The following is a 12,847-nucleotide window of genomic DNA, read 5'->3' on the forward strand; positions in this document are numbered from 1 at the left end:
ACTGGTTTTAAATAAAGTGAATTGTTTGGTTTTTTAAATTTTTGTGAATTTGTGGACGTGATTACCAATTGTTGGATTCGCGGGATTCGGGGTCTTACAGGTTTTTAAGCTTATTTAAGGAAGCTTATTTGTGTGAGGGTGTTAAGTTACTCATTTGCCCTCAAAGAAAATGGTTTAATTCATTTAACTCCATTTCACTCATATTAATTTTTAACAAATCAATTAGTAATTAATACATAATTAATGCATATTGTTCATTTTAACCTGTGAAAAGCACATTGAAAGTGTCATTTCATCCTAACCTATGTTAGGCGTTAAAGTATACCCCATGGCCTAAGAGGCAAATGGTGGATAATTATTAAGAGACAACTTATTACTGTAACAATTTAACAACTTATTGACGCATAATTAATAAGAGGTAAATAGTGGATTTTCGGAGAAGAGGCAATTAGTTGATCGAATGGTTTCACCCATCGTGAAGCGCGGTGTCGAAATACTAGTTGTAAATTATATATTGAAAGTTACCCAGAGTGTATTTTAAACCATAAAATCTTATTTCAAAAGGTTTAATATTAACTGCTAGATAAAAACAGTTTTTGGGTCACGCCCGTTATTTACATTTTTGGTGTTTTATTAACTAATAGTTTATAAGATTTAAACACTTCAGGCCTGGTCCTTTAATTTATTTGCATGAAAAAAAATATATGGAAAGAATAATGGTATTGATAGTCGAGAGTCTAGTGACATTAATGAAATAGATGAAGACACGAGTATACAACGTAGAATAGATGATTTATTCATGAGTGCAGTTAGAGATATGATTGCAGGAGATCTAGCCAAACAAAGATGAATGTTTATTGAATATTAATGTATTTTTGCAGAAATTTTGCGTCATTCTCGATATAAATTTATCCAAAAATGATGTATAACTCATAAAAATAAAGTAGATACATATAAAATATAAGTTATGTGATTAATATGTAACAATGCCCTTTTTGGTCATTTTTCCAATATAAGCTAAATAAAAAAAGCTAACACAAACATTTGAAAAGAGCTTATCAACTTATAAAATATAAGCTCATCCAAACACATAAAAAGAGCTTATCAAATAGTTGAAAAAAAGCTACAAGCTTCTATCCAATAAAAGCATAAGCTAAAAAATGAAAGCTAGGCCAAACACCCCCTTAACTAGTGGTATAGACAGAGATATGCATACTAAGGGTGTTAAACGTGTTGGGTTGGCGAGTTAATGAGTTGTGGGTTGACGGGTTGAAATATGTAACCCGAACCTAACCCATATTATTATTCTTGTCAAAGATTTTAACCATAACCTACACACACAAATTTGGGTTGACCCGAACTGTTTAACCCATTTATCAAATAAAAAATTACAACCAAAAATTGATATAATTTATAGTCGGTAGAGTAAATAAGTAATATGAATATTTTTTTGAAAACTATTACAAATTTAACGGGTCAACCCGTTTTTATATGAGTCAATCCGAACCCGAACTTTTTCTAAACGGGTTGTGTTAGTTGACCCGAACCTGATCCGTTTTTTAAACAGGTAGTGTTAGTCAACCCAAAACATTTTTCTTCGTGTCATGCTTGTGTTTCGGATCATGTGAACAATTGTTGCCCCTAGTGTATATGACCCTCTATATTTAAAACATCACTATACATCCCATAAAACTAATCTCTTAACTAAAAATTCCAATGTAGATGGTAAATAACGAAGCTATCAAAGAGCCAATTGTGTCTAAAAAGCTTAGAAAGCTACCAAAAAACGTCATTGTCTTAAATAGGGATCCGAGCTGAAACCAAAAACCAAATAATCCGATCCGAATTCTTATTCGGATTTGGATCAGATTCGGATATGGATTTCAAAAAATCCCTGATAGTTCGGGTTATTCGGATATCTGAATAATCCGAATATATAACATGTTATTAGTGTATATGGCCAAGTCCATTAACATTTACAATAACTTTATAACCATAACTTCATTATTCGTTCAATCAACCTAACGTACCATAGACAAAAATGTCTTAACACTCCGTTGTTATACTCTCTAACACTACTTAGCTTCCTTGTTCTTGTAGTGTTTTATTTTTATTTTCTAGTTTTGTATGTTTATTTAATAAAACTTAAGTTTGTATATTTGTTATATGGATTATTCGGATAATTTTGGATTATCCGAATCCGATCCGAATCCATCCGAATTCAATTCGGATCGGATAGGAATGCCCCTAATTCGGATCGGATCGGATTTCGGATAGAGTTCCAAAATTTTGAAATCCGAACAATCCGAACCGAATAAACCGAATAACCCGTTATCCGATCCGATAAACACCCCTAATCTTAAATGACGGGTAAACGTTCGTAACTTTTTTATACATTATTTTTTTTTAAATTACACAATATATAAAATCATACGTTTTTTTATCTTTAATACGAGTATACTATTGTTATACTTTTGAATATTTTTTTCGAAAACCAATGTGTAAAACACAATACACTAAAAACACCTTGAAAACAATGAGCAGCAGACTAAAAACACAATGACCAGAACCTACAACACAATATAATGAAAGCTCAATTGAAAAACACGATAATATATAGAAAACCCATTTGAAAAACATAATGACCATAACATATAATAGAATGTGTAAAAAAAACCCATTAATTTATTTTTATTTTAATTTATCAATACTATACTAATATTAAAGATAAAAGTACGGTTTGTTATTGTGATGTTTTTTTTTTTTGTTAAATATCATATAGAAAAGTTAATTGACGTTTTAAACAATAAGGGAATTGACATATATATTGCATGTGAAAAAAGAACGTTAACAAATATAGGATTTTACTTTTACTGTGTCCTTCTCCTCATATTTTCCTCTCAAATTAATCTCAACCCTTCAAATCTTAGATCAATAGACTAGAACCCTTTTTTCCATTCTTACAAAAATCATATTTTCTATAACATAACCTATCATATTCTATCTTACTCTACTAATAAAAGAAATTGTGAGTCTCAGGTGCCAAGCCTATATTCACTCATAGGCTAATTTTTCCTCATAATTCCTAATATCTCATATCATTCATCCTAGTTATTCATAAATCATGGGTCAAAACCATTTTGCAATTGAGTTATAAAAAAGAAAATGTTGAGACTTAATTGTAAAACTTATATTCACTCATCGCCTAATTTTCCCTTCTAATTTGTAATCTCCCATCTCATTCATCCTAGCTATCCATGGGTCATAGGTCAAAACATTTTGACAGTTGGGTTATAACCATGTCAGACATATAACATGATTAGGGTTTCTTTCACTAATAATATCACATATGACTTCGTATTTTCTTCTGTAGCACCCTCTCTAGTAGTCGTGTTTTGCTAATCCAACAAACTCCATCTAATCGGCTTTTGGTATTTATTATGTTTGTAAGCGTATGTATGTTAATTTATTTGAACATTTAAAATATTTTAAATATATAACTTCAATAATAATATATGCATTATTGTAGTTGATTCTTATGGTTTTCCAGCAAATGTTTCATGGCATCTAGAAGAGTTAAGTGCCATTTTAGTACATGTGGTTTGTTCAATTACGCGACTTTAGTATCGATTTTGAATTTATTGCAAATGGCTACCTCATTTTTCTAAAACTTACAAATTTAATACTTTTTTTAACACCGTCTATTTTGTCCGTTAAATAAGTGGTACTTTAGTAATTTCATTATTTTCTTCCCTTTTCTTTTTCTCTTCTACCACATCTTCCCCATTATCTCTTTTATTAAAACCCTTTCCCTAAATCCAAGCAAACACTAAATCCCAAAAAAATCCAAACCCCAAACATTGTACAAAATGTAAAATTGTTTCAGAATCCTTGAAAAATCCTCAAATCCTTACACATGAATCACACTCCATTCCACGGTTCCCGGTTCCTATCACTGTTAGCAGCAGCAAAAACCCTAAATTATTGCTTAATTTGTTATTGAGGTCGTAGATTGAGAATACACCTGAAGTTTATGTTATTGGAGGTAAGGTTAGGGTTGGTGGCGACAGATCTAGTGGGTGGTGTTCGGGTTAGTGGTGGCGGCTATGGTAATTGTGTTTGCGATGGTCGCTGGGCTGTGGTGGTTGTTTCATGGTGAGATGGGGATGTGGTGGTATTGATTGGCCGCAGGTGGTGATGGCTGATTCGGTGACAGTTGTCGGAGGTTGGACGGTGGTAAATGGTGGTGGTGGATGAATTGCAAGAGAAAAAGGGGGTGGGGTTCTGGTGGTGGTGGTTATTGATTTAACCAGAGATATGGTGGTGGTGGGGGGTTCCAGTAGCAATGGTATTAAAATTGTAAATTTTAGGAAAGTAGGGAAGCCATTTGCAGTAAATTCAAAGTTGTCTAATTGGACAAATCAAATGTAATAAAATAACACTTAACTTATCCCAGAAACTCTAGAAATTGTTGTATTTTTAAAAAATACTCTAAAAGAAATTTGGGAAAATATACACATAAAACTCTTATTTTTGAGTTAAGAACACAACCATCAAATTAAAATAAAACAAAAATTAAAATAATATTTAGAACTAAACTGAATAAGAAAGCCCTTCTTGATATCCTTTATAAGTCGTGTTTCCTGATTTGTTGAGACAAAATGTTTGTTCACAAGGAGACATTAATTATCCACATGCGATAAACTTGAACTGAAATTTGTTCATAAACTTCGAGAAGAATCGATGTGAGAGTGAGACCAGATCCACAAAGCTTTCATGCGATAATTACATGCACTCCTGGTCTTAAGAGCATTCTCATCTCACCTTCTATCCCTAATCCAAAAATTATTCTAAAACTCAATACATTTTCTCTCTCTATTTCAATTAAATAATACTTTTTATACCTTTTATTATTATCTTTTCTTCACTCACAACCATTCTCAAAATATATTAAAAAATTATAGGGGATGAACAGTAAGTTTTCAAATATACAGAAAAATCACTACTTTTTCTAAAATATAAAAACTCTTCACTCACAACACCCCGAATCACTTTCTAAATTATAAACACACCCCTTATATTAAATGAAGGGTTGAATGAGAATGCTCTAAGGAAGCTTTGTTTTTTAATGAGAGGATTTTTAATCCACTCGACCCAACCATTAGCAGTCAGGGGTTCCAGCAATGCATTATGCGTTTACCATTTAAAAACATCCATCCTCCCTCCAGTTCATCATTCTTAATATATATTCATACAACTTTACATCATCATCATCATTACACACACATATATATATATAGGATTGAGATCGTGTGAGAACCATTTTAGATCGCTCAAAAAACCCCTTTAAAGAAAAAAAATATAAAAAAATAAAAAAAAATTGCAAAACAAAAAAGAACTTAAAAATAAAACAAGTAAAAAAATTAAAACGCTTATCTAGTATTCCAGTTTCCAAAGAAAAAAAAATCTCAATTCAGCCTTTGGTTTTTTTTATTATATACACATATGTATATTAACAATAATTTCTCACTTATATAATGCACACAAAAAAAAAGTAAAATAAAAAATTATAAAAAAGAACGCAAAAATAAAAAAAAAAGTAAAAAGTTAAAAAGTTTATCTAGCATCCCGGTTTCAAAAAAAAAATCTCACTTTAGCCTTTGGGTTTTTCTTTATTACGAACACATATGCATATTAACATTTAATCTCCACTTACATAATATACACATATGTATATTATCATTTCTCTTGATTGTGCATGTATGTACATTATTATTTTTCTCTTTTTTTATATAATTTCTTAACTTACATGCATGCATACATACATACATTTTCAATTTCCTACCCAATCACATAATTTGTTACTTTTGTTAATTTACAAACACACACACACACACACATATATATATATATATATATAATACTTATCTTTTAATTTTAACCACGTATGTACATATATCTACATACATGATATTCTTTATACACATATGTACATTATAAATTTTTCTTCCCAATTTACGTAACTTGTTAATTTGTATACATACATACATACATATATACATTATCATCTCCCTATCTAATCACATAATTTGTCATTTGTAGATATAAACGTGTATAATTCTTGTTTTTTAATTTTAAACACGTATGTATAACAAATTATGTAAATCGAGAGGAAACTAATAATGTACATATATGTACAATTAAGATAAATGATAATGTACATATATGTACATTGGTATCAGGAGATTAAATGATAATATACATATATGTACCAGATTAAACCCAATGGATACACCGTTTTTTTAAAACCGGGATGCTAGATAAACGTTTTGGGGTTTTTTTTTGTTTTTTTACGTTTTCGTTTATTTTTGTTTTATAAAATTTCTGTTTTTATATATTTTTTGAAAGGGTTTTTTCTAGTGGTTCAAATGGTTCTTAAAGTTCTCAATTTCAAAAAGTTGTCTTAGAATCCTCACCCTATACCCTATGTATGTATGCTTTTTACAACAAAATTACTAATTATAATAAACTATTTACGTTTTAATTTCATATTGTTTGATATAATTATATACGTAATTTACCATTCTTTATCTATCACTTCTTCATAATGTTACTTATTTGTTTATAGTTTATTTAGTTTTAAATAGCATGAGATTTCTGTTATCTTCTCTATTCAAAGACCCTACATAAGATTCAGATCTAGGAGAAGACCCTAGACCTACCCCTGTGTGTTGGGTCAATAGGAATGATTAAAATATTCTCCAACGTCTCCAGAATTGGCAAAGTATGGATCTCAAGCAAGCTTATGCCCTCCGAGCAAGGAAAGTAATTCCTCGAGCAAGATATCCTTATCCGAGCAGGATAGTCTTCAGAAGTCTTCTAAGTGTTGAGTTCGAGCAAACTTCACTTCGTCAAGCAAGGGATGTTCTTGATCAAGCAAGGTTTACTAATGAGAAAACATGTGAAGATACTTTGCTTAATCTAAGTTCCTGAGCAACTTAGCGGATCGAGCAAGGTTTATAATAAAGAGGACCACAAGCATGTTGGTATGGAGTTTAAACACCGGTTAGTTGCCAGCTCTAATTATTTTAAAACAGCATCAATGGCCCATTGTATATAGTTAGTAGACAACCATTTTAAAATGGTCTTTTTCTATATTAGTGTATAATGATTGTCGGTGCTGTACTAGTAACAAGATGAATCGAGTTGATTCGACTCAACAATGTCGGTACCGGTATCGGTTTTCTAAAACTGGTTTCGGCATTCGTTTTTATGGTTTTGATCGTTGTAACATATTCTTTTTTCTTCTCAAACATAACGTTTTTTTAAACCTTATATAATGTCGGTGTCATGCTAATATTATCTATATTTTTACATAATTTTTTTTTCAAAACCGAATACTACGATGCACTCTCACAATGTTATAATATACTATAATATAATATATACTATTATGTACGTTAAGAAATATATATATATATATATATATATATATATATATATATATATGACAAAATAACTAAATAAACACCCGTATAAAAGTAACTACATATAATAACAAATCTCTAACGAAAGTGATCATGTAAACACATGATGCTTAAAAAATAGTACTCTTGTAAACTATATTAGCTAAGTTTGAGTTAAGGTTACCTCGATTTGGCTCTTCCACAAGATACGTTTTTTTAAATGACGGTATGGTATTAACGAAGGAGACCAGCAAATAGCTAGCCATCAACTTAAAAAGAGAGAGTTTGTAACTTACACTTTTGTTATATTAAAATTACATCAATTTTTCTAATTTAACGCCCAAATTTCTTGATCTTGGATCTTCCACATGATACTACAAAGATATGTGAGGGTTTTATAGGACAGTGTAGTGTATTTTAGAAGCCCTCCTTGTGTAGGGTTTTATAGGACATAAAATAAGGGTTACATGAAAACACAAAATTGATCTCTTTTGTATTGCATGAGAAAAATAAAATAAAAATTAGTTCACATTGCGTCAAACAAATAATAATGATCTCATCAGTATTATTATCTTCTGGCGACGCCTTATCTTTTTGACCATATACGTCGACAGGGAGAGTCAAACTTACCATTAAAGGAAACAGACACGCATTTAATGTTTTCTAGCTTGCTTGATTTATGTAAAACACACACATTTAATGTTTTTTAGCTTCTTGATTTAAGTGAACTGTACACCATTGAAATTGAAGTTAGCAATACGAGGCCGACTTCTGATCCATGAAAGATTACCCCACGTCCCCTCACCTAAACAGGTCCAATCAATTTGTGCCATTGACTCTCCCTGTCGACGTATATGGTCAAAAAGATAAGGCGTCGCCAGAAGATAATAATACTGATGAGATCATTATTATTTGTTTGACGCAATGTGAACTAATTTTTATTTTATTTTTCTCATGCAATACAAAAGAGATCAATTTTGTGTTTTCATGTAACCCTTATTTTATGTCCTATAAAACCCTACACAAGGAGGGCTTCTAAAATACACTACACTCAAAAAATACATTTGCAAAAAATGGGTTCCATGAATATGATGAAGAAACCCCATGCAGTTTGCATACCCTTTCCGGCACAAGGCCACATCAATCCCATGCTACTACTTGCCAAAATCCTCCATTCCAAAGGCTTCCATATAACCTTCGTCAACACCGAATTCAACCACCAACGCCTCGTTAAATCGCAGGGCTTAGACGCCCTCAACCGCTACACGTCTTTTCAATTTGAAACCATTCCCGATGGCCTCCCGCCAGCTGAAAACCTAGATGCGACCCAAGACATCCCATCCTTATGCAAGTCCACCTCTGAAACATGCCTGGAACCTTTTAAGAAGCTCCTCTCGAAGCTCAATGATTCCACCACGGCACCTCCGGTGAGTTGGATAGTTGGGGACGGTGTAATGAGCTTCACACTTGATGCAGCAGATGAATTGGGTATCCCGGGAGTTCTGTTTTGGACAACTAGTGCTTGTGGCTTCTTGGCTTACGCGCACTATAACACACTCAGGCGAAACGGATTCATTCCACTAAAAGGTACTCCATAATTTTGAAGTGAAATATCGTTTTAAACATTTGAAAACTTTTTTCTCTTGCATAGATGCTGCTGATTTAACCAGTGGATACCTGGACACAATAGTTGATTGCATACCTAGCATGAAAGGCATACGCTTGAAGGACATGCCATCGTTTCTTGGAAGCACCGATCCAGACGAATTCATGGTTAATTTTTGTATCCGGGAAACTGCTAGAGCCAAAAAAGCTTCAGCGGTAATAATAAACACCTTCCAAGACCTAGAGCATGATGTCTTAAACGAGCTATCTTCCATTTATACTACTGTTTTCCCAATTGGACCATTACACACCATTGCCAACAGGATGGTGGAAAAGGACCTGAAATTGTTGGGTTCGAGCCTGTGGAAAGAAGACACAAAATGCCTGGAATGGCTTGACTCAAAAGAGGCTAATTCGGTTGTTTATGTTAACTTTGGAAGCATAGCCGTGATGACACGCCAGCAACTAGTTGAGTTCTCTTGGGGGCTTGCAAATAGCAATCAAAACTTTTTATGGGTTATCCGACCAGACTTGGTTTCTGGAGATTCCCAGATGCTACCACCAGAGTTCGTCGAAGCGACGAGAAAGAGGGGGCTGTTGACAACTTGGTGCCCTCAACAAAAAGTTCTAAATCATCCATCAATCGGAGGGTTTTTAACACATAGTGGGTGGAACTCGACAATAGAGAGTATATCATGTGGAGTTCCAATGATTTGTTGGCCGTTCTTTGCAGAACAACAGACCAATTGTTGGTATAGCTGTAATAAATGGGGCATTGGGATGGAGATCAATAGTGATGTCCATAGAAAACAAGTTGAAAATCTTGTGAAGACTTTAATGGTTGAAGAAAAAGGCAAAGAGATGAGAAAGATGGCTATGGTTTGGAAGAAAAAGGCCGAATCCTCATCATCGTTGTTAAACATAGATAGCTTGATCAACCAAGTCCTCTTTCAATCCTAAGGTTCAAGTCATTGTAAAAGATCATTACAGCATTTGCAAGTTATACCTCACAATTTTCAATTCTTGCATTTATTTTTGTCAGCATAATTTAAATCATGCATGATCATGAATTTACAACCATGTTTTTAGAACCCTGATAAGTAAAATGTTTTCTTTGATTGCAATATTAGTTATTGATTAACCTATCAAATCTACGTATGTTAAAAAATGAAATATGCTGTGATTATTTATAAACATTATTAAAGTTTATAAAATGTAGAAGATTCATAAAATAAAAGTATAAACCATAAATGTTGTAGTGATTTCCATAAGAAGGTTGCTTCCAACATGTTACCTGCACCCGAATGAACCCGCGATGATGAACTTGCACATACATAAAGCTTAAAAAAAGTGAATCTATGGTTGTATATAAGCAAAACTTGAGTTGAGATTATTTCGTCACGACTGGACCTACACATATTTTAATGTTTTCTAGCTTACAATTTCTTCGTGAACGGGTTTTCTAGGTTCCTTGATTTAAGAAAACACGTACGTACACTAGAAGTTAGCAATACGGATTTAGTTACAAAGCCGACTTCTTTATCGTTGAAAGTATACCCCACGTCCCCTCGCCGAAAAAAGGCCCTTTCACTTGCCCATACCACCATTACTTTGATCCACTCACAGCACCATTACTTTGATCCACTCACAGATGTCTTGTTACATGATGTTACGTACACGTTGTCTTGAAATGCCGGCGTGTGGTCAATAAGATAAGGCCTTGCCAGACAACAAATATAATATTAATTAATAATATATAAAACGCATTATTGACGCTGTTAGAAGGTGTTAGTAAAATGTTCACAACCCACGCGATATAGATTGTGAACGGCGATTTGTGACTGACGATTGGTGAACGGCGATTTGTGACTGGTGATTGGTGAATGGAGAGGGCGAAACTGACCTGCGATTGGTGAACGGCGATTTACAAAAGGAACGGCGAAACAGACCGGCGATTTGTTGCCGGCGAAACTGTGACCGGCGAATTCTTTGTCGGCGATATAACAGAAGGAACGCCCGGCTGTTTTGATTGTAATATTGAAGTTTATTAGGGTAAATATGAGTGTGGTGCAAAATTACATATATGTCCCTGATTTTAACCTTAAACTTAACGGATGTTAGATTGAGGGACGCATATTGTTCAACTTTTAAAACACGGGGATGTAAACAGTTCAAATTTTTTAACAGGGACGCAAAGTGACTCTGTCTAAAAACCACAAGGACTAAAACAGTCATTTTCTCAACTTTTGAAGTTACAACTTTTTTCTCTTAATCATATAGATTCCGCTTATTTGACCAATGGATACTTGGAAGTTGATTGCATACCTAGCATGAAAGGTGTACGTCTGAAGGATATGCCATCGTTTCTTAGAAGCACAAATCCATACGAAATCATGGTTATATTTTGTACCCGGGAAACTGCTAGAGACAAAAAAGCTTCGGCAGTACTAATAAACACCTTCCTAGACCTAGAGCATGATGTCTTAAACGAGCTATCTTCCATTTATACTTATGTTTTCACAATTGGACCATTACACGCCATTGCCAACAGTATGGCACACCAAGCCCGGTACGTGGGCCCATCACCACCCAAAAAACGTCTCTTTTCATGGTTCCGATGACTCCCGCAAGATTTCGTGTCAACCCGACCCTGTTTGATACGGTTTTGAAAAATCATGGGGGATAGGCTATATATATCCAAGGGGGTTTACCGTAAACCCCCGCGCGTATAATATAAACCCTTGGGTATAGCCTGTACACCATCCGTTGCGCTAAATAAACGACATGGGCACACCAAGTCCGGTACATGGGCCCATCACCACCCTAAAACCAACTCTTTTCATGGTTCCGATGACCCACGGCAAGATTTCGTGTCAACTCGACCTCGTTTGATAGGGTTTTGAAAAATCATGGGGATAGGCTATATCCAAGGGGGTTTACGGTAAACCCTCGCAGGTATAGTATAAACCTTGGGTATAGCCTGTAAACCATCCGTTGCGCTAAATAAACGACACGGGTACACCATGCCCGGTACGTGGGCCTATCACCACTAAAAAACCGACTCTTTTCATGGTTCCGATGACCCACACAAGATTTCATGTCAACCCTACCTCGTTTGATAGGGTTTTGATAAAATGACATGGGCACACCAAGCCCGGTACGTGGGCCCATCACCACCCAAAAAATGTCTCTTTTCATGGTTCCGATGACTCACGCAAGTTTTCATGTCAACTCGACCTCGTTTGATACGGTTTTGAAAAATTATGGGTGATAGGCTATTTAAACATTAATTCGTTAGCTTTAAATTCTTTAACTTTAATTCGTTAACATAAATATTCATTCGAGATATGATTACTATTTAAAATCTGTACCTTGTAATGTCGTAACTCTCATATTAATATTAAAAGTTATAATATTAAAATGCTAATAAAATATATTAATTAATTCAATATCCCGTTAACCAAATATTTATAACCTTTTCAATCGCGATAGTTAGATTTTGTTTTTGTTTTACTTATAGTTTGAGAAGTTCAATCATTTCGGAATCTTTAAACGCACTTTCGGTTGCTTCGGTTTCGTTATCGTGCTTTCGGCTTTTATTGCATGTTTATCTTCGATTTCAAGGTGAGTTTCTCACACCTCATTTTTAATGCTTTTATTATATTTTGGGGGTAGCATGTATATCGTATTCAAATACTTGCTTACTTATTCATTTACAAAACTACAATTCGTATTATGGACTTGTGTGTTTGTTTGCTTATGAACGTTATGCTATT

At 33.7% G+C, this 12,847-nt stretch overlaps 1 protein-coding gene across 1 annotated transcript; it reads left to right on the top strand.

Annotated features, from left to right (window-relative positions):
• Positions 1-8,529: 8,529 nt before the first annotated feature.
• LOC143551328 (7-deoxyloganetin glucosyltransferase-like) lies at positions 8,530-10,205 on the top strand. The gene is made up of 2 exons (XM_077041790.1): positions 8,530-9,053; positions 9,118-10,205. The coding sequence occupies exons 1-2, from the start codon at positions 8,540-8,542 to the stop codon at positions 10,029-10,031; spliced, it is 1,428 nt and encodes a 475-aa protein (XP_076897905.1). The 5' UTR covers positions 8,530-8,539; the 3' UTR covers positions 10,032-10,205.
• The last annotated feature ends 2,642 nt before the right edge of the window (positions 10,206-12,847 follow it).

The sequence above is a fragment of the Bidens hawaiensis genome, unplaced genomic scaffold, assembly GCF_021521415.1.
Source record: "Bidens hawaiensis isolate Kalapana, Puna unplaced genomic scaffold, B.hawaiensis_p1.1 tig00016366_1, whole genome shotgun sequence".
NCBI lineage: Eukaryota > Viridiplantae > Streptophyta > Magnoliopsida > Asterales > Asteraceae > Bidens > Bidens hawaiensis.